The sequence below is a fragment of the Cajanus cajan genome, chromosome 6 (genome assembly GCF_000230855.2).
Source record: "Cajanus cajan strain Asha chromosome 6, NIPB_CcT2T_4, whole genome shotgun sequence".
NCBI classification, from domain to species: Eukaryota; Viridiplantae; Streptophyta; class Magnoliopsida; order Fabales; family Fabaceae; genus Cajanus; species Cajanus cajan.
Genome location: NC_138522.1, coordinates 56,600,587 through 56,620,690, shown reverse-complemented (window position 1 = coordinate 56,620,690; position 20,104 = coordinate 56,600,587). Strand labels below are relative to the sequence as shown.

Below are 20,104 nucleotides of genomic sequence, written 5' to 3'. Positions count from 1 at the left end.
ACTCCTATTATTTTTAATATGTGATTTTGCTTTTTCTATTTTCAATTGTGTATTCAGTATCCTAATTTTTTTAAAATTTAGGGATTTTAATATTTTCATTAACTGACCATGGACTCTGATTTGATAATAATGTAAGAAACCCCGGGTGTACAATTATTTTCAACTGTTAAAGTTTATCTTTCACAAAGACTACACGTTTGATCGAAATAATCACAATTTAAACAAAATCGAACTAGATAATAATAAAATAATGTTTTTTATTTATAAGTATCTATAACATATTAATTTGATATACACACTTTTTAAAACCATTTTATTCTTATCTGTTTTTAAAATAACTTTATCTTTAAAGTTTTAAATAATAAAAAAAAATATTAAAATTAATCATAATTATAATAATAAGATTTAAATTCAAGATTTTGAGATTTAAAGATAAAAAATAATATTAATTAATTTAATAAATATTGATAATTTTTTAAATAAATTAAATTAAATATAAAAATATAAAATATCCCAACTTCACTAATTATAATACATATAATAAAATTTAAATTTAAGACTCTCAGCATAATAATAAATAATGTGGCATAATATAAAGAGCGGAAAAAATGAGATTAAAAAGGATTGTATAGCGGCATGAATATATTTTTAAAGGGCGGTAGGAGTGTATCCTTCTGTCTGGTTTTAACATTTACAAGTTATATTTGTTACTTTTAAATTCTGACATCTTTTTAGTATTGCTTTTAACCTTTTAGTCCTTATTTTAAGTGCTTTGCACTTGTATATTATCAAAGTATTGGTTTTAATATTTACATTCTTTTTTGTTACTTTTAAATTCTGACATCCTTTTAGTATTGGTTTTAACTTTTTAGTCCTTTCTTTTTTTAAGTGCTTCGCACTTGTATATTATCAAAGTATTTGATCTGGCTCTGCCCATAACATAATGCATGTGACATTACTCTATTTCTAGGAAAAAAAAAAAAAAAAAAAAAAACGAATACTCTGGCATAACGCATATTTTCACTACTCAACATATTAATTTTTCCTTCCATTCCTCGGCCCTCACTCCACGATTGTCTAAAAAATTGAGGGAAAGTAAGTCGGTAAAGAGAAAAAAGCAAATGGTTAATTAGAAGTTGAATTATAAATCTAGTAGCCCAAAAGGGGTAAGAATGTACAACACTAATCTTTTCCATTATCCTGAAAGAAAGCAGAGTGAGCTATGCATATACATCTATCTGTGCATACTTCTAAATTTTCTCTTGATCGACTGCAGTAGAGTCTCACTCTAGAGGACAAAATTTGAAAGAGACCGTGCCGTGTACATTCAACACCCGAATGTGTCTACCCTTGTAATCTTCAACCTCTTTACCGTGGACAAGAACATCCTACACCATCAAACGACCAACCACATTAATTATTGCACAAAATGAAAGATATAATACACTTGTTTTGCTTCTCAGAAACTAAAAAGAGTCAATTAACTTACTCCCAAGGGACATCACCAACCATGACCAAATCCCCTTCTTCATCTTCATAAGTTAGCACATGGCATCTCTCGGGTTGCACTCCATTCATCTCTGTCCCCCCTGTTAGCACAACATTAACACTGTGAGAGCATGTTGCAATAGAATGTATGAAAAGAAAAAAAAGAGCATGGCAATAGACTTTACAAAGAATGGTAGTGTCGAACATGTGTTCAAGAGTCTTCACTAACTCATAGTAGCTTCCATGAGCTAGTATATTGAGCTTTCTTCCAATTGGAATGCCTTCCATGTAGACCTTGACAAAGAAGCTGGTATGATCGTTGCAATCATTGACTTCATGAGCACCTTGTGGGTGCCCCCTACATCATTAAATCCAACATAACATAAGTGTTGATCGAGAGCATGCACAAGACAAGGACAAGGACTAGGAGTAGAAATAGAAACCTTGAGACATGTTGAGCGGCGGAAATGCTGAGACCAAGGCTGAGATCAGTGGGAAGGTGTTGAGTGAGAGATGATGCGGTTGAAATGAGAAGGTGACGGTTGGTGGTGCTGCTAATAGAGGAGGAAGAAGAGCTAGCGGCTTTGCCCATTGTGGAAGGAATATGAATGATGAATGTGACACAGCAATTAGCCGCCACTACCTTGAGGGCTTAAATAAAGCAAGAAAGAGACGATGGTCCTATTCTACGAATCAAGACTTCCTCTGCTACAGCGCCACTTTTTCTGTTTTCCATGTATATGCTTCACCTCAAATGTTGTCATGCTAGCCGACAACTACACGTGTCACTAACAAAAATCCAACATGGCATCTGCACAGTGACGTGTGTTTATTCCATTCAAAATTTTCATTTGATACATAATTAAGCATATGATCAAGTGTTTTTGAACAAGAGTGGTGGTGGTCAGAAAAGGAGTTAGAGGGAATGAACATAGAGTTGCGACAATTGATGGGGGGTGGACAAGAGAACATCGATATCTGAAACCTTGTACATATCCATTAATCAATGTTCAATGGATATAATCATCGTGTTGCGCATGAGGGAGAGAGAAAATAGTATAAAGGCATCGGAACTGGTGACGGTACAACAAGTGCTGTGTGCTCAGAAACATATTGATGTACTTCCTTGAAACGCTCTCTCAACAGCAGAAAACCCATCAACGACATCACAACATACTTATGAACAGAAGTTGTGCGCATTTATTACCGCTGCCAGACAACTCTCCTCTCCTTTCCTTTTCAACAACAACACTCTTAAACTTCTACCATCTTTTATTCAATTAAATATTTATTTTATTCTAAATATAAACACACTTCTATTTCATTTTTTAAATTTCAGAATATTTATATACTACCTAATGCAACACACAACTCATAACTCATTAAACTTCTTCACTTCTATTAAATTTACGATTCAATTCAATTTTTTTTATTTTATATCTTTCTATGTAATTTTTACTGAAAAATAAAGTATATGATATGTAATTTCACAACAACAAAAAATTAACTCTAATCTCATATGAGATCATTTTTTATTCTAATTTAAACTTTTATATATACCAAATAAAAAAAACACTAACATAGCTTATCAAATATATTTTAAAATTTTTAATATTATCTTTTAATATAAAAAATGAAGAAGAGAGATTGTTAAGATACAAACAAGTTCTACATCGATAAAATAAGATAAAAAATAATAACTTATAGAGCACAAACATACTTCAATGTTAGATATGCCTTTTGGGTGATGATCAAAACGGACAATATCTCATCATTATGGAGTATGCTTGTGTAATAACCTTATAAAAAATAACCTTCATAACATAATCCCCTCAGACAAATACCAATAAAATAACTCCAAATCTGATATTAGAGCCGCAAGGTTGGATGCGATAACAACCCTCATAACCCCTCATAACTCATAACATATAATGTGATATATAAAGAAAGATTTCGCTGCATAAAAGGTTAGGTCGTCGTTTGAGAGAAAAATTGTTGGGATACAAACAAGTCCCACATCGATAAAATAAGACAAGAAATAATAACTTATAGAGCACAAACATACTTCAATATTATATATGCCTTTTTGGTGATGATCAAAAGCAAACCTGTGAAGACTTAAGCTCAAAATGGACAATATTTCATCATTGTAGAATATATTTGTGTAATAACCTTATAAAAAATAACCTCCATAACATAATCCCCTCAGACAAATACCAATAAAATAACCCCAACAAAATATTATCGAAATCTCATTATTAGACATGATATGTTAAACTAAGATAATAGGCAACTTACGTCTATATTAACCAAATTATTAAAATTAATATAATGATGCAAATTATAATAACATATATAAAATCATAAATTAAAATATTATTGTTATTATTACAGTTCATTCAATTGAAAAAATCAATAGATTAAGAGAAATTATATTAAAATTTGAATTTTTTTTATAAAAGAAATTAAATTTAAGTCTGAGTTCAATTCCATCCTATAATATAGGTTTTAAAATAATAGTATGTATTCCACTTATACTCTTATACATTGTTTTGGCTTTAATTTTGTTGATATGGGAGTTAGATTTTTTTTCAATAATTATTTATAAAATATTATAACGATAGATACATTTTTAATAAATATGATAAAAGTATGTATTAATGAATGTAAAAATAATAAATATTAAATAATTATTTGTAAAGTTAATGCATCGAATGATTCACTTATATTTTTGCTCTTTAAAGCAAAACCCCCATAAGTACTCCTTTCTTTTTTCAAATAAATGTATTTTTAAAAAAAGGGCTGCGCTGCAGAAAATTCATATATACTTGTCTTCCTTGTCTCAAACTCATTTATTAAAACTTATAAAAATTGCCCTTCTTTATATTATAAATTTGATTTTTCTTTCTTGAGAATAAAAAGAATAAAACAATCTTATATAAGTTTTTTTTTATTCTATCATAGTCATACATCGATCTCTCACATTTTATAATAGTATATATATTGTAAACTTTCATATCAAATTATATAATATTTTAATCCTTAAATAATTATTTTCTTATTTTTTCTACCTTTCTGAATTTGCTTAATTATTTTTTTAAAATTTCTTCAATCAGTACTAGCCATGCATAATAAAAACAGTAACGTAATCTTCTATTTTTCAATTTTCAATTTTTCAAAAATAATTAAAACGTGTGCTTTGTTACTCAAAATTATATTTTATTAGTAAATAAAATTTTATTAATAAAATCAAACTTCTCTTAAATATTTTGAATTTGAGTTTAATAGGCGTGTAAAAAGTTTTATATTATTAATCAATAAAAAAGACCATCATCATTAAATTTATGATAATTATAAAAATCAGTAAATTTATTATATAACGGTTTGTAATTAAATAATTGTATAAAAGAATGCTATTTTTTCATTTAAAATTTTAAAAAGTATTTATGTAATATAATTGATACATGTAAAAGTTACTTAGTAGGAAATATTTTATCAAAATAAAAGTTACTTAAATTTCTTTCAATTCACAGATGAAAAATATTTATTTAAAATTGCTTTAGCTGATATTTTTAACGTGATGTTAGATAGTTGAAAATAAATTCAAACGTGTAACTATGTTGTTTTAGAGAATAATTTTATCATTTAATATACTATTTTTCAATGAGATTCTTTTGGCTTGTATTTTGTACATTTACTTTATAGTATTAATGGTAGGTTTATCTCTATTTTTTTTAAAAAAATTTAGTTAGGTTTCTATACTTGAAAAATTACAATAGGGTCACTGATTTTTTTTTTGTACATTTTGTAATTGAACTCCTGTAATTAATTTGTAGCGATTTTAAAATATGAGCAAAGTAATAATTTGTCTGGTAATATATTAAAGCATTTATGGTATTTTCAGCAAAACTGAAAAATAAAAATTTATAGCATAACGCGAATATTTAAATTGAGATTGAAATTATATATATAGATAGGAGGAAGTAGTAATAAATAGGGCACAGTGACATTGCAGAAAAAGAAAAAGATGTTATGAATGGGAGGGAGCAAGGCATAAGAAGAAAGAGTGACAACTGTCGAACAACGAGACAAGTGTGAATCTATTAATCACTTTTTAAAATCCTAAAATCATACTTAGCTCCTCTCTGAGGGACACAAAATCAACCTTATTTTTTCTTTGTTCACACAAACAAAACAACCCTCATATACTATTCTTCGTTTCCTCTCTACGTGTAACATTTCACGGTTCCAACGCACTTTTCGCCTCCCTTCGCTCTCAGCCATAAAGCGGGAACAATAACTTGTATGCTTCCATCTCAAGAAACGGCCAATACTACCTATTCAATCAGAAAAAATAAAAATAAAAATATTTAATCTATAATTGGATACTAATTTCTTTCAAAATTATTAATCATGAAAATAAGTTTTGTCTGTGGTGATAAAATTTTCTCAGAGATGATGGGGTTGTTAAAAATTATGAAAATTATAATGGATATGTTTTGTTTGTTATATATAATCTTTGTCGATATTAGTAATAAAAAGAAAGAAGAAGAAAAGGTAAAATGTCCCCCGCCACCCCAACCATAACTCCATAAGGTTGCTTTCATTAGCCATCAAATTGTCATTTGGTCGAAGCTTAGAAAAGCAGCGTGTAACCTACATTTCCCTTTTCTTAAATAGCTGGAGTAAATGTGTCACGCCATGTTAAGACCAAATCCTTCAATTTCTTTATGTTTCTCTTCTTCCCTTCTCATTCTTACTAAATGATCCTTTAATTTCATAGTCTCTCCGTACGTAGTCCACTACTTCATCAATAACATTAACGGGGCATGGGGCATGCATGCATCACCTCTTTAAATTTCTATTTTTCTTTCCCAGTGTAAGGACTGTTGGTTGCTTCATCGGAAACTACTCATTTCATACACTCTTGTTCATTAATTTTTTCTTACATAGACATTACATGGAAGATCCAATTAAAATGTAAATCATGTTGCATACAGAGAACGCCATTACACTTTTATAAACTCAAATTCAGACTTTGATTAAATTAGAACGCCTACCAGCTTATTCAAGCATGGAAGATTTGAGAAAATTTAACCTTCTGTATTAAGGATATTTCCGGGCAATGATAGGAAACTATTTTTTTTAAAATATGAATATTACTAAATAAATTTTGTGTCTTTTAACAAAGTCTTCTTTATACATGCAATTCAAAAATAATCTTTTTTCTTTTCATTTTTAATTTATTGATAATTATAAAAATTTTATTTAAAATATGAATGACACAATTGATATCACAGATCTTATACTAAATAGTAAAGAAGATTATAAATTATAATAAATAATATATATATATATATATATATATATATATTTTGTGTTGTATATGTGTCAAGATCTACTGATATCAAATGTCAAAACTTAGAGCTGTCAAAATGGGTTTGGCCCGGTGAGCCAACCCGGCCCACCACGGGTTCGAGCCGGGTTGGGTTGAAAAAAATTTAAAAATTTCAATACGGGTCAAATTTAAACTCGGCTCACTAACAACCCAGCTCACCCGGGTTCAATCCGTGGTGAGAGCCGGGCTGACCCACCAACTCGTGATTACATTTTTTAAAAAAAAATACAATAATTATTGGGCCATAGTGCAGCCCAACATGAGACAATAATGATTTAATGTTGAATTATGATTTGTAATTTTTATAATTTTGGATTATATTTGAAGTTTAAGATGATTTTGGATTGTATTTGAAGTTTAAGATGATTTTGGATTATATTTATCTATTTGAGATTATTTAGATTTGATTTAATTGTATTTAAAATTATCATTTAATGTTTGGGATGAATGATTCATTTATGGATGTCTTAATTAAGAATCTCAGATTTTTAAAATAGGTTTAAATTTTTGAGCTTTAGTTGTATATTAAGAAAAAAAAATGAAAAAAATTATTTTTTTTAAAGGTCAGCCAACCTGTTTAACCCAGCAACACGTGGTGGACTGGGCCAGGTTCAATTTTTTTTAACTCACTGATAAATGAGCCGGGTTGGGTTGGCCCACCAAATAGTCAACCCGTGGTGGGCCGAGCCAGGCCGAGCTGGGTAGCCCGTTTTGACAGCTCTATCAAAACTGATAAAGATAGATTAGTTATCCATATGATGAATGGATTATTTATTATTAAAATATAAATAAGATTTCACATTAATAAAATAATAGTTTATAAAATATATACATACATATTGGACCTCTACAATAAATATTATAAAATATTCATTATTTAATTATTGGTTTCGATACAAATTACGAAATAAGAATAAAGAAGAATGTCTGAATTAATGAAGCATCAAAGTCAGATCCTTTCATAAATTCAGAAATGTAAATGTTATTTAATTTAGTTTCTCTATTAAAAGTCAATAATACAAAAATTTAAAACTTATAATAATTATACCATTTCTAATTATAAGTCACTCACTTAATTGTTATATTCTAACAATACATATTTCAATAGTTGATAACATTTTGAGAGATGAATAAAAACAAATTATTAGAGATTTAGGCTTAAAATAAATAGTATTTTATTATTGTAAAATTATATATGAAATAAACGGATAAAATTAATAAGACATACCCTTCTTCTCTTGATATATATCCTTTCTAATAAGTAATAAAAAATAACCCTAACATTTTATATCATTGTATAAAAAGAATAATTCTTTTGAGTGTTTTTAGTTAATTTCTTTTTTGTTAGAACTACTTTACACTTCGAAACTTATACCATTACAATTATTTTTAGTTTTCACGCATTGGGGCTCATATCTTTTTCTCTTTGTATTTGTTTATTTTATTTAAAAATAATCGTTTCACATATAACTATATATAGTTTTCACGCTTTAAAATTGTTTTTAATTTTATCTAAAACACAATTTTTTTATTACTAAATACAGTCATGAAGTGACTTTTTTTTCCGTCATAATAGTTGTCATAAGTTTGTTATCTAACGAAATCTTATTTAATAATAAGTGTTATTAAAAAGTATAAAATCATATTTATCTGCACCATTATATAAAAGGGATAATTTCCTTGTTTACTATTTTTAGTTTATGATTATTTTACCCTTCAAAACTTATACCATTATAATTGTTTAGTAGCAATTTTGATATATAGTTTTTTTTAATTAGTTTCCGTAACAATTTAGAAGAAAGTTATTGAAGGAAATAAATATTTAGGACATTTATTCGAGGGAAGCTTATTGGAGGGAAAAAGTTATTGAACACATATACTATAGATTATATTTTTAATAATTATTTATAAAATACAAATTTAACTGATTCAATTGTTGTATTTAATATTTTTACTAATTAGATTATGTATACAAATTTTATATTATTTCAAAATTATTTTGATAGTTTATCACATTAATTTATTTTAATACATATATATATAATTTTCAAAATATAAATAAATATCTATTTGTTAAATAACATAAAAAAAATTAAGTAATATAAAATTTGATATATATATATATATATATATGATATAAATGTAATATCACATAACTCAACTATTAGATTGGTTAAATATATTCTTTAAAAAAAATTGTTAAAAATGTAATTTGACTAAATTCGATACGAAATGTTAACGAATCCTAACTTTTTCTTGTTTAATAAGGCCAGCACAAGCTTTTTCTTGAATACACAAACTTTGTGTCTCGCTCTAAGGTTCTTTCTCCTTTATCTGATTAGCCTTTCCTTTCACACATTCTTTGTAGGTGGGCGATCTTGTTTACTCTTTCTTTCTTGCTCCAATCTTGAAAGAAGTGTTACATAATTGAATGTTTGAGAAATGGAAGGTGTTCTCATAATTCATCTGATCACTTTCTCGTTAACTGGTGGTCTTTAGCTTTGGATTGCACAGCCAACAATGAAACGTAGAACTTGTGAATCAAGTGCTGGTGTTTACTCTGTCCTTGAGGAATGAGGACCACTTAGAATGTTTCAACGAGTGGAGTGCATATGGAGTACAAGTCCCACTAACACTAGATGGAGGCGCCACCATTACAAGCTAACTCAAAAAGATCAAAAAGTGTGAATCGTGAATCGTGAAAGTATCATACAAAATTTACATATAATTAAGTTTTACATAAACATGTATGAGATAATGTCAATGGTGACAAGTATGGTAAACAATTGTGTATGACATGGTTGTGACTTATACCTTTTCATATAATTTTTTTCTAGTCAATACCATGACTGAATTATAAGCATTGATTAACAAGAATTGAGAGAAAAACCAACTTATGACTAAATTGCAGACAAGTATGGAGCATAATATTGCTTAATGGTGTCGCCTCCATTTACTATCAGTGGCACTTCTACTTCATATGCACTCTACTCGTTGAAAAATTCTAAAGATCCTAAAGCACAGAGAAAAAACCACCACTAGATTCACAAGTCCTACGCCCTTCACTCTAGGTTGTGCAATCAAAAGCCGAAGCCCACCATCTAACATAACAAACAAAAAGTAATCAAATAAATGATAAAGAAAACTTGCCATTACCTAAAATGCAAAGCAGTACCATTTTTTAGATAACAATTAAAATGACAAATCACAAGTGAAAGAAATTTTTCCTTATTCTTTGTCATCTAATCTTTTTTTTTTTCCCAATGAAGACCGTATATATAAATAAAATCGAAGTACTTGAGGAATCAGGGACGAAATTATGAATTTAAAATTCATGAATGATCACGTGACTGTTTGTATGATAATTTAGTGATAGTTGGATGTAGTATGATATTTCTTTTGCTTAATAACTATATTATAGTAAGTTCTTGTTTGGTAAAAGGTAAATACAAAAGAAGAGGAGGGAAGAGAAGGTAAGTATTGAAAAATAAAAAATTTGATGTTGTTTGGTAAAGATAAATTGTGAGAAATTGTGAAGAAAATGGGGGTGGGACCCACAATAACTTCCCTTCTAAAATGAGAGGATTTGTGGGAAAATTTTATTTTTATGAAAATAAGGGGGAGGTGTTGTAATATATATAAATATAATATAATAATGAAAGTAATTATATATTTTTTTAAATAAATTTATAAATGATTAAAATCTTAACAATTATAAACAAATATAATAATAAATTTTATTTATTATTTTTAGATAAAATTATTTATAAAAAATAAACCCCAATAATAGTAATAAATAAATATAATAAAAATAATAATAACAAAAATAATCAGTCATAAAATTTCCATTATATAATCAGTCAGGTTGCACGATAAATTATATGAATTAGTGATGTTATTCATTGAAGGTGAAATATTAAAATTGTTAAATTATAAAGCTTTACGCCTTTACCAATAATTTTACAACTCAATAAATAGAAGAATAGGATGAAGATTGATAACTTATATTAGACTAGGCTCCATATAAAGTTTACTTTGGGCCATAAATGTCTTAGTCATGGCCCTGCTTTGGAAGATACCACTGTTTGGCCCTTTGCTTTGGAACCTCTATTTCTCTCGCTCAATGTTTGCTCCACCCTCCAAACTTTCTCAAATGCTGCTTTCATGCTTAGGGTTTCATATTTACGTCTATTTCAGTAAACTTTTGTGTACAAGTATTTTTAAGAAAAAAAATGAAAAAATGAAAAAAAAATATAAACTAAATTTAGCTTTAGAATATGCTAATTTTTAACTTATACATAAATTAGTTTTATCTTATAAATTAAGAATCTTATTTCAATTTTACTTATCAGCTTTTTTTCTTAAAAGTGTTTTTAGAGAGTTTATTTAAATAGACTCAACTCAGGTCTTTCTAATTATCAATTTATCGGTATATTTATTTAGTTGCATTGAGTTGACGTCGAATGTCAATAGTTCTTAACCGTCATAAACAAAACAACGTGTGTTGTGAAATGTGATGGATCAGTTCAGTTACAAAATAATGGGCTTGCTTGAATGTTGGTTGGCAAAATTAGTCCGGGCCCAAAAATGAATTTTTTTACGTAAATATTATTTTTTAAAAAAAATTACAAGATTAACAACTGTGCATGTTTATTTACCAAGTTAGAACCATTTATTGTGCAAGCTCAGAATTCGGTTCCCGGAGAACCGAATTCTGAGCATCAAAGTGTTATTTTTTTTGCTTTTTCAACTCAGAATTCGGTTCCCGGGGAACCGAATTCTGAGTTGGTTTTATATATATATATATATATATATTTTCTTGTTTGTGAGAAAATGTGGGCAGTTGTTGGAAGTGGAACGACCCGTTACGAAAGCAGAACGGGCCGTTCTACTTAAAGCCACAAAGTGAAATTTCTGAAATTGAAACAGGCCAAGAACGGACCGTTCCAGAGTTAAGAATTAACGTTGAAATAGACCCCTGAAACGGCCCGTTTTAACGAAATTTTTTAGTCATTTTTTTTAACCTGGAACGGGTCGTTCTTGTTTTAGAACAGCCCGTTCCAAAATAGAAATGTACACATTTTTTTGCAAGTGGAACGGCCTTGGAACGGCTCGTTCCAGGAGCTGTTTTCACGAAAGGCAACGTGATTTGGAACGGGTCGTTCTGGTTTTGGAACGGCCCGTTCTGAGTAAAAACGCGTTTTTCTATAAATAGGCCCCTCCCCTTCATTTTTTTATGCGATTTCAGCTAAGTTTGTCTCCTTTACTCCTTTCCTGTACTGCTTCTGATTCACCTTGATAGTAAGAAATTGTTTTTTTGGTTCAATTTTCATTAACCAAATATCAAAAATGTTGTTGTGGAAGCAAAATGAGCATAGGTCTGCTTTCATTGGTAGAACGGTAAGTTTAGCACTTTCGTTATTTACTTTAAATTTCAATGAACTTGTAACAAATTAGTACTAATTTTGGTAATTATTGCAGGAGACTGAGAATATTATTTGTTCTTACTGTCATTCAATGCCAGAACCTCATCCTCTAATTGTTCCTATACTAGAGGAAGTTGATTTTTATGGGGTTGCAAAGCTGAGATATCTGAAAGTGGATCACGTAATAATAATAATAATATTAATAATAATAATAATAATAATAATAAATAAATAAATAAATAAATAAATAAATGAACTAGTGACAAAAGCTGTTGGCTCTCACTTGACCAACTGCGTCACAATCTAGCTATAGTATCTTATTTTAAAAAAAATAAGACATGATATTACTCTACAAAATTAAATAGTCAAGTGCATGTACCATTACAATGTTATTAAAAAATTTAGGTTTTGAGTAAAATAGTTGTTCACATCTCATATGAATGCTACAAAGAGCTCGATCAGTAACGATTTTGATTCCAAAACGACATAGTGAAAAGCTTAAGGAGTTAAATAGCAGCATTCTCTTAAAATAAATTATTTTCTCATCCTAGAGATGGCCATCCCCTCACTTTGACAAGGGCAGAGTTAAAGTCAACATATGCAACGAGATTTTTGCAACAACCAAGTACAACTCACAGGGTTTTGAAACTGGAAACTTGTATAAATTGTTTAAGGGAAAAAAAAAAACTAACATGGTTCTAGTAATGTTGGTGAAACAACAAAGAAGCTATGTACTCGCAATGGAGGAATATGAAAAAGGAGATATGATAAAATAAAATAAAAAACTTATTAAAATTCCAATGTCTTCCTAATAAAAAAAAAAAGAAAAAAAAAGAGTGTTCTAATGTGTTCCATGTATAAAAATATTAATCAAAAATTTTTTTAGAGAGATCTCTACTGCTTGAGAAATAAGCAGAAAAAAAAGATAAATGATTAATATGATTGATGATATATGTGACAAGAGAAAAGTAGATTAAAATTTTGAATCATAATTAGTTTATATTAATTAATTAACTAAATTGTTCACGAACTTGAATTAAGTCAAGTTTAAATTAAGAAAATACTTTATGTTAAATATGAATCGAATTTTAAATTGATCTGAATATTATTGAGTCAAGTCAAAATTGAGCTCGACTCAACTCAATTCTACTCATTTTTAACTTTATTTAATTTAAATTTACTATTTAATTTAACAAACAAAATAATATTTTGAGAAACTAAAAATATATATATCCTTTTAAAATTGACACAAAATGGTAACTTGATATTTAATGATAGTAGTATACATAAAAAAATGTTATTAGTTGTTTTTATTTTATATATATATATATATATATATATATATATATATAACTATTAATAAAGCATGTATAGAAAACATATTAATGCCATTTTTATATAAGAATAAGAATGTGTTGTTCGTGGATGCCGAAAGCATGAAGTGATATGAAATCTTATAATGCACTATCCTCACAAGTTGCAGGAACTCTGACAAATTCTTAACTTAGAAAAGAGAGAAAATTGAGAAAGAGAGAAGAGAGTAGTGCTTTATGCACCTAACTTAGTATTTATAGAAGGGATATTGACCTATAATAAATCAATAAAATTAAAATCAATTAATTTTAAATGTTTGATCATTTAAAATTAATTAAAATTATAACAGTCAAGTTATTATATTTTATCAAATTTAATATTAATTAAGTTTTAAAATATGCAATGAATAAAATAATTATTTTAAATTTAAATTAATTTTAAAACTAAAGAAATATTTAAAAATATACAATATAATACATTGTAATTATGTATTTAACTCTATCATTATTGTTATTGTAACTATCACTATCATTATCATTATTATTATTACCATCAATATTATCATTGTACCATCACCACTATACTATCATTGTTTTCGCCATTGTTACTACTAATGACATTACCACTAACACTATAATGATAATGGTGACAACGATGATGATAGTCCACTACTACCATCGTTACACCATTGTCATCATTATTATTGTCATATCATCATCTACACTACAATCATAACAATGATAATAATAATAATGTTACAATAATAATGATAATAATAACAATAATTATAATAATGATAATGATGACAATAATTATAAAGACAACTATGATTAATATAGTAGTTTTATTTATAATTTTTTAATTGTCACATAAAAATGACATTTCACAAGAAATGCTCCCCTTTCTCCGTGTTCTCTCTCTCAATATATAGTATGTATATTTCCAATAAAATTTTTTGAGAAAAGATGGAGAGAATTTTGTGAAATGAGAATGAAGAATGGTATGATGCTTGAGAGGTTCGTTGGACTTAAATCGTGGTAGGCAAATCAATTTCCCTGAAAATGCCTAAGCCTGTTGGACGACGGCGGACAATCATACAACTATTAGTCATCATTAGAGATTTTTGTTTGGAACTGAGCAAAATAATGCAATGGACTAATGTTATATAAATTGCCATTATATAAATTCATAATTCATGTATATTTCTCTAGCTATTAATTAAAAAAAAAAAAAAGTCACATGCACTTTCAATGTATTTCATGACGGTGAGGCGTGGTCGACGGAGGCCATTTTGAAATTATCTGAAACTGAATATGTAGAAATAGAAAGAAGAAACTATAGTGAATTTATTTATATAAAACTATTTATAATAATGTTATTTTTTCATTTATTATCACATCATTTATTTGATTTTATATTTTTATCTCTCCAATAATTTAAAGAAAAATTATACACAATGTTGTTGTAGAAACATGATTTGTATTATGGACATCTGTATTATGTGATCCTGAGCCTCACGCCCCCACAAGCTCGGTGTTATGGTGTCGGGAACTTTGTCTGTCATTTTCGGTGCGTGGTGTTGTTGCATCGTCCTTGCAAAATTTTCCATAGTGTATCTGAAAAATTATAATCGATATTCATGAATACGAAAAGTACCGACAAGAGTACACGGTGGCACGTGAATCGAATGTGAGTTTCACGTGGAAGTGGGATTCCACTCGCACAATATTTCTCTTCCTAAGTTTGAAAATAAGACATGATACATGAGGGAGGGTGTGCCCCTTGGCCCCCCCACTTAGATGCTCGTGGTGGAGGGTCCTCTAAGCATGCCAACACACCCCACCATGGCCCCCACACCCCCACCAAAACCTTAGATTCCATGTAAGTGGGGTTTTCTTTCCATCTTCATGTTATTATCATCAACAATATCCTCTTCACGTGTCTCTCTTTACTCATCTCTAGACTCAACTTCAATTTTTAACAAGGAAAATCCACAACTGATCATGTCGGGAAGCCCTTAGATCTTATCCTTAATTCTACCATCCTTCCACAAATAAATAATGTCGCACTATTCATGATGAGCTCAAATTAACCAATTAGTATTCACTCATAAAATAATAACATTTGAGTTGAACAAAAAAAATAACTAGGACAAAAGAATCTTGATTTTTTAACCACAAGTAATTTTTTGATTAAGATAAGAAAAAAGGGCATGAAAGAAAAACAGCTGAATTCGGTCCGTGTAGAATGTAGAATATATTCTAGATAGCTGTCTGTGCATGCGTGATTCAGTTTGTTTAAAAAAGAAACAAATTAAGCATTTCTTTTTTATTTTATATAGAAATTGTTTGAGAGAGAAATTCAATAATGTGCATGTTTAAATATCTCCTTTTGATTTGGGAACATGGTCTGTCATTTTCAGGGAGAAATACAAACAAGTAATTTGTTTGATAGATCGATACATGATTAGGAAAATGTGGAGAGTTAGCAAAAAGGAGGATATGATCCTGGTCCACCTTCTCTTGCTTGATACCTAACCCGTATAAGATGACAAAAGAGAACTGCATGAAATTTGTGGACACCTTTGAGAGAATCCCCCCAAATTTTTATTTCGCTCAGTACTAGGAATTAATTTGTGAAATGACTAGTATGCCATCCATAACCAAGACCACATGGACTATTATATTTATTACCAATTCGTCTCAGTAGAGGTAGAGCCATACATTCCCTCACCTTTCATACAACAAACCACAACGATCCATTATTTGAGTGCATCAAGGTTCAACAATTCGGGACATCTGCTTCATCAAATTACAGGATATAATTCGTGCGTGCACAGTAGTGGCAAATCGTGATCCACAACTTAATTTTGATTTGTTTGCTTCACATGCGTTATTAGGGAGAAGGTGGAGGCTAGTTACCTACCATATATTATATATACGTCAAGTGTGTGGAACCCAGAACAACATAGCAGCAAAGGCAAGGAACCTCAATTGTTTAGCTTAATTAGTTTCATACAATCAAATGATTCAGAAGATGTTTGACTCCACACGCTCGGGGATGACAAGAAGTTCTTCCCACATGGCCTCCATGTAAGTATTGTATATATTAAACTATTAATTAACATATGAGTATAATATTAAAGGGTGTTTCATGCATCATATCCTTGCTTTAATTGTGTTCCTTATTTAATTTGAACCAAAGTGGGTGGTTTTATTTCAGTTATGAGAATGATTTTCTTGAGCTGGTGTGGGAAAATGGCGAAGTTGTTGTACGAGGAGGTTCATCAAATGGAACAAAAAAGAGTCACGAGGAAAGAATATTACATGATCATCAAGATGGCAGCATTACAAAAAGAACAAGGTTGAACACATTATACTCACTTGAGGATCACTTTCCCCATCTAAGGGACTCTGAAATGACCTCTTCCTCTTCACATCAAAGCAATAATGGTCAAGATTCGTGTCAATCCTCCCAAAGAAAGAACTCCTGCAAGCTCAATGAAGAATTTGCAAACTTGTTTACACCAGTAAAAGACTCTAGGCCTGTTACAACAGACATCGGTCACTTACAACAGTGCTTACCTTCATCTCCTCTCAAGAAACAAATAACAGATTCAACACAAACACCACTAGCAACAAATCAAATGACAACAAAAGTGAACTTCTCCAACTTTTCCATACCCGCAGTGTTTCTCAAACAGGGAAACAGTGCAACTCAGCAGACAAAAGAAGCAAGCAAGGTTGAGAAAGTAGCAGCTGATGAATCAGCCAAGGAATCACATGGATTTCTAAAGCAAACATTCTTAACTGTTGAAAGAAGCTCGAAACCACTTCCACCGGTTGATGAACACTCTGAAGCTGTTGGAACTCACAGATTCCGAGGTCAAGGTTTTGACCAAATGCCAAGCTCAGAAACACTTAGAGCCAAGGCAAAAGGTTGTAATAATACTGACATGAGTCATGAACTGTTGCTTGCATCTTCTTCTGTGTGCTCGTTCGGAGCCTCCAACGACCCAAATATTAGTTTCAGGAAACATGAGGACACTGATGACTCAATATATTTCAGTGATGTAAGTGGAACCCTAGGCTATGCTTTTACCTTCTTCTACCCTCCGTGTTAGTTAATTACATCATTCTAAGGAACATGGATTTGTTTGATGCAGAATGATGAAGACCCTGAAGATATGGTAAAGCAAGATAGGGAGGGTAATAGAGTCAAGAGAAGCAGAAATCCTGAGGTTCATAACCTATCAGAAAAGGTGAGAAAAACATTTAGGAGATGATAAAGTAGATTCCATGAAGAGAACTGCTATGCTACCATAGGGCTTTGGTACAGTTACCTTTTTTTACCAAATAGTTAACCGAGATTAGACCTGCTAAGAGAAAGGAAGGGAGAGAAAGAGCTTCACCAAATGGAAACTCATTCAATTATTGGTCAAGATTCAAGAAAAATAACAGTAAACCTTAAAATTTATGTGGTACCATAGAATTTCTCTTCCATGAAATATACCCCAAATAAAAAGATGAAGAGCTTGTATATGTGCTGATTAATTCCATGTAATTAACTACAAGTTGTTGGTGTATACAGAAGAGAAGAGAAAAAATCAACAAGAAGATGCGTACATTGAAGGAGCTAATACCCAATTGCAATAAGGTAAGTGTGTGTGTACGTACACAGCTTTGACATCTATGTCTAATTTTTCAACTAAGACCTTGCTGCACTTGTTTTAGTTCTTTAAGTTTTGTCTTGTGTGTGTCTCTAGGTGGACAAAGCATCAATGCTTGATGATGCCATAGACTATCTTAAGACTCTAAAGCTTCAATTACAGGTAAAAGTTCAGATCCAGTTCCCAGAGTTGGCCTAAATTTGTAAATGTTGGAATTTGAATAAATGTCTAAACTGAAGCATGGTGTTAATTATGATGCAGATTATGTCGATGAGTAGTGGATTATGGCCACTTATGATGCTACCTGGGGCGCATCACATGAATAATGGACCACATTTGCCTCAGTTAGTGGGAGGTGGAATGGGATTCAGGCCACCACAGCTTCCTATTCCACCACTTTCTGCCATTACAGATAACAGACTTCAAATGTTTGGTTTCCCAAGCCAAATACCATCCATGCCATTGCCTCATCCACCTTTCTTCCCTGTCATTGGAAATTCTGCCACACAACCACACTTGGCTAATCCACTCCCCAAGAACTTAGATCCTCTTGAAAATCTTAGTGCAACAAAGCAAGTGCCCAATCAGCGATCCTTTCAACACCACATCACTAGTACTCCACTAGCTACTCCTTTCGTTTTTCCACAAAACTAGAGGAGAAAAGGAGAATGTACGCATGAAGAGAAAACTAGCGTGATGAGACAGATTAGATTAAAGATGTTGATTAAAGGCGAGGGTAAAGTTGGTTTACCCTTTTCACAAAGATGACGTACATTTTCTGATCATAGAATATCAGTTGCAGATATAGAATCTGACAGTTAACAGTTTCATGCTTTCAGCCATTTACTGTTACCATGTACCACGAAAATGATCCATCCATACACGAAGATAGGTGACAGAATGTTAATTTAGATTCTGATTAAATTCATTTTTTTTAAGTTAATGGAATGCGATTACATGCATATTTAAATCAACTTGAATTATTGAGATTAGTTTAGTAATAATAGGGTTGACGTAATATAAACAATGTTAAGTATGAATTATATTTTCGTTATCGAAATTTTTATGGATAAAAAATATTTTTTTTATTTATTAAAATGTGTGTTAGAACTGTAAAATAGGTTTTTTTCTCTCTTTCATTTATATGAATTGAACTTATTTTTAATGAGTTACATGTGCATTACTTAACCAGCTAACACTACAAGAAATGTTACATACAGTAATATACAAAAAGTGTTATTATAGGAACAATATATGTAGGTATATGTCTATTTGACATATAGTTACACACAATTTTAATGTTGATTTTGAATGAGATTTAACAACATATTTTATGTATCACTATAATCTATATACTCACACTTTTTAATAATATACCAACATATATTGTAGTTATTGTATGGGTAAAAGTAATTTTTAGTGACATATATAATGTTACTATAGGGTGTGTCACTATATGATAATTTTGTTGTAGTGTAAACTAAACTTCTTAGTAGGTCAAACAATTATAAATACGTATTCAATTCAATTTATTTTCAAGAAGCATCTATGAATAAAAAAGTAGAGAGAAATAACATTTTTAGGAGCAAAAAATAAGTTTTTCTATAGGGTTAAAAATATTTATTTAAACATATATAATTGTAGTGTGTGTGTGCGCGCACACACATTCACACACACACACACACACATATATATATATATATATATATATATATATATATATATATGTGTGTGTGTGTGTGTATAAACACATATTTAATAAAATAGAGCATCAAGTAATTTTTAAATTTTTAAAAATTTGTAGACTTG

The 20,104-nt window shown here is 29.8% G+C and overlaps 2 protein-coding genes across 2 annotated transcripts; one reads left to right on the top strand and one right to left on the bottom strand.

Annotated features, from left to right (window-relative positions):
* Positions 1 to 1,110: 1,110 nt before the first annotated feature.
* LOC109795766 (auxin-responsive protein IAA20) lies at positions 1,111 to 2,372 on the bottom strand. Its single transcript, XM_020355301.3, has 4 exons — positions 1,932 to 2,372; positions 1,674 to 1,846; positions 1,490 to 1,589; positions 1,111 to 1,388 (listed from the first exon to the last, which is right to left on the bottom strand). Exons 1-4 carry the CDS (start codon positions 2,078 to 2,080, stop codon positions 1,328 to 1,330), a joined length of 483 nt encoding a protein of 160 aa, XP_020210890.1. The 5' UTR covers positions 2,081 to 2,372; the 3' UTR covers positions 1,111 to 1,327.
* Positions 2,373 to 16,317: 13,945 nt separating this feature from the next.
* On the top strand, positions 16,318 to 19,219 carry LOC109796919 (uncharacterized). The gene is made up of 6 exons (XM_020356779.3): positions 16,318 to 16,718; positions 16,849 to 17,698; positions 17,792 to 17,887; positions 18,217 to 18,282; positions 18,392 to 18,457; positions 18,557 to 19,219. Exons 1-6 carry the CDS (start codon positions 16,651 to 16,653, stop codon positions 18,947 to 18,949), a joined length of 1,539 nt encoding a protein of 512 aa, XP_020212368.1. The 5' UTR covers positions 16,318 to 16,650; the 3' UTR covers positions 18,950 to 19,219.
* The last annotated feature ends 885 nt before the right edge of the window (positions 19,220 to 20,104 follow it).

Excerpts from the sequence above, each read along its gene's own strand:
- LOC109795766 (XM_020355301.3), bottom strand. The coding sequence starts at position 2,080 with ATGGGCAAAGCCGCTAGCTCTTCTTCCTCCTCTATTAGCAGCACCACC. Across the intron at positions 1,847-1,931 it reads GCCGCTCAACATGTCTCAAG|GGGGCACCCACAAGGTGCTC; the intron begins GTTTCTATTTCT and ends TTAATGATGTAG. Across the intron at positions 1,590-1,673 it reads GTTCGACACTACCATTCTTT|GGGGGACAGAGATGAATGGA; the intron begins GTAAAGTCTATT and ends TTGTGCTAACAG.
- LOC109796919 (XM_020356779.3), top strand. The coding sequence starts at position 16,651 with ATGATTCAGAAGATGTTTGACTCCACACGCTCGGGGATGACAAGAAGT. Across the intron at positions 16,719-16,848 it reads TCTTCCCACATGGCCTCCAT|TTATGAGAATGATTTTCTTG; the intron begins GTAAGTATTGTA and ends GTTTTATTTCAG. Across the intron at positions 17,699-17,791 it reads ACTCAATATATTTCAGTGAT|AATGATGAAGACCCTGAAGA; the intron begins GTAAGTGGAACC and ends TGTTTGATGCAG.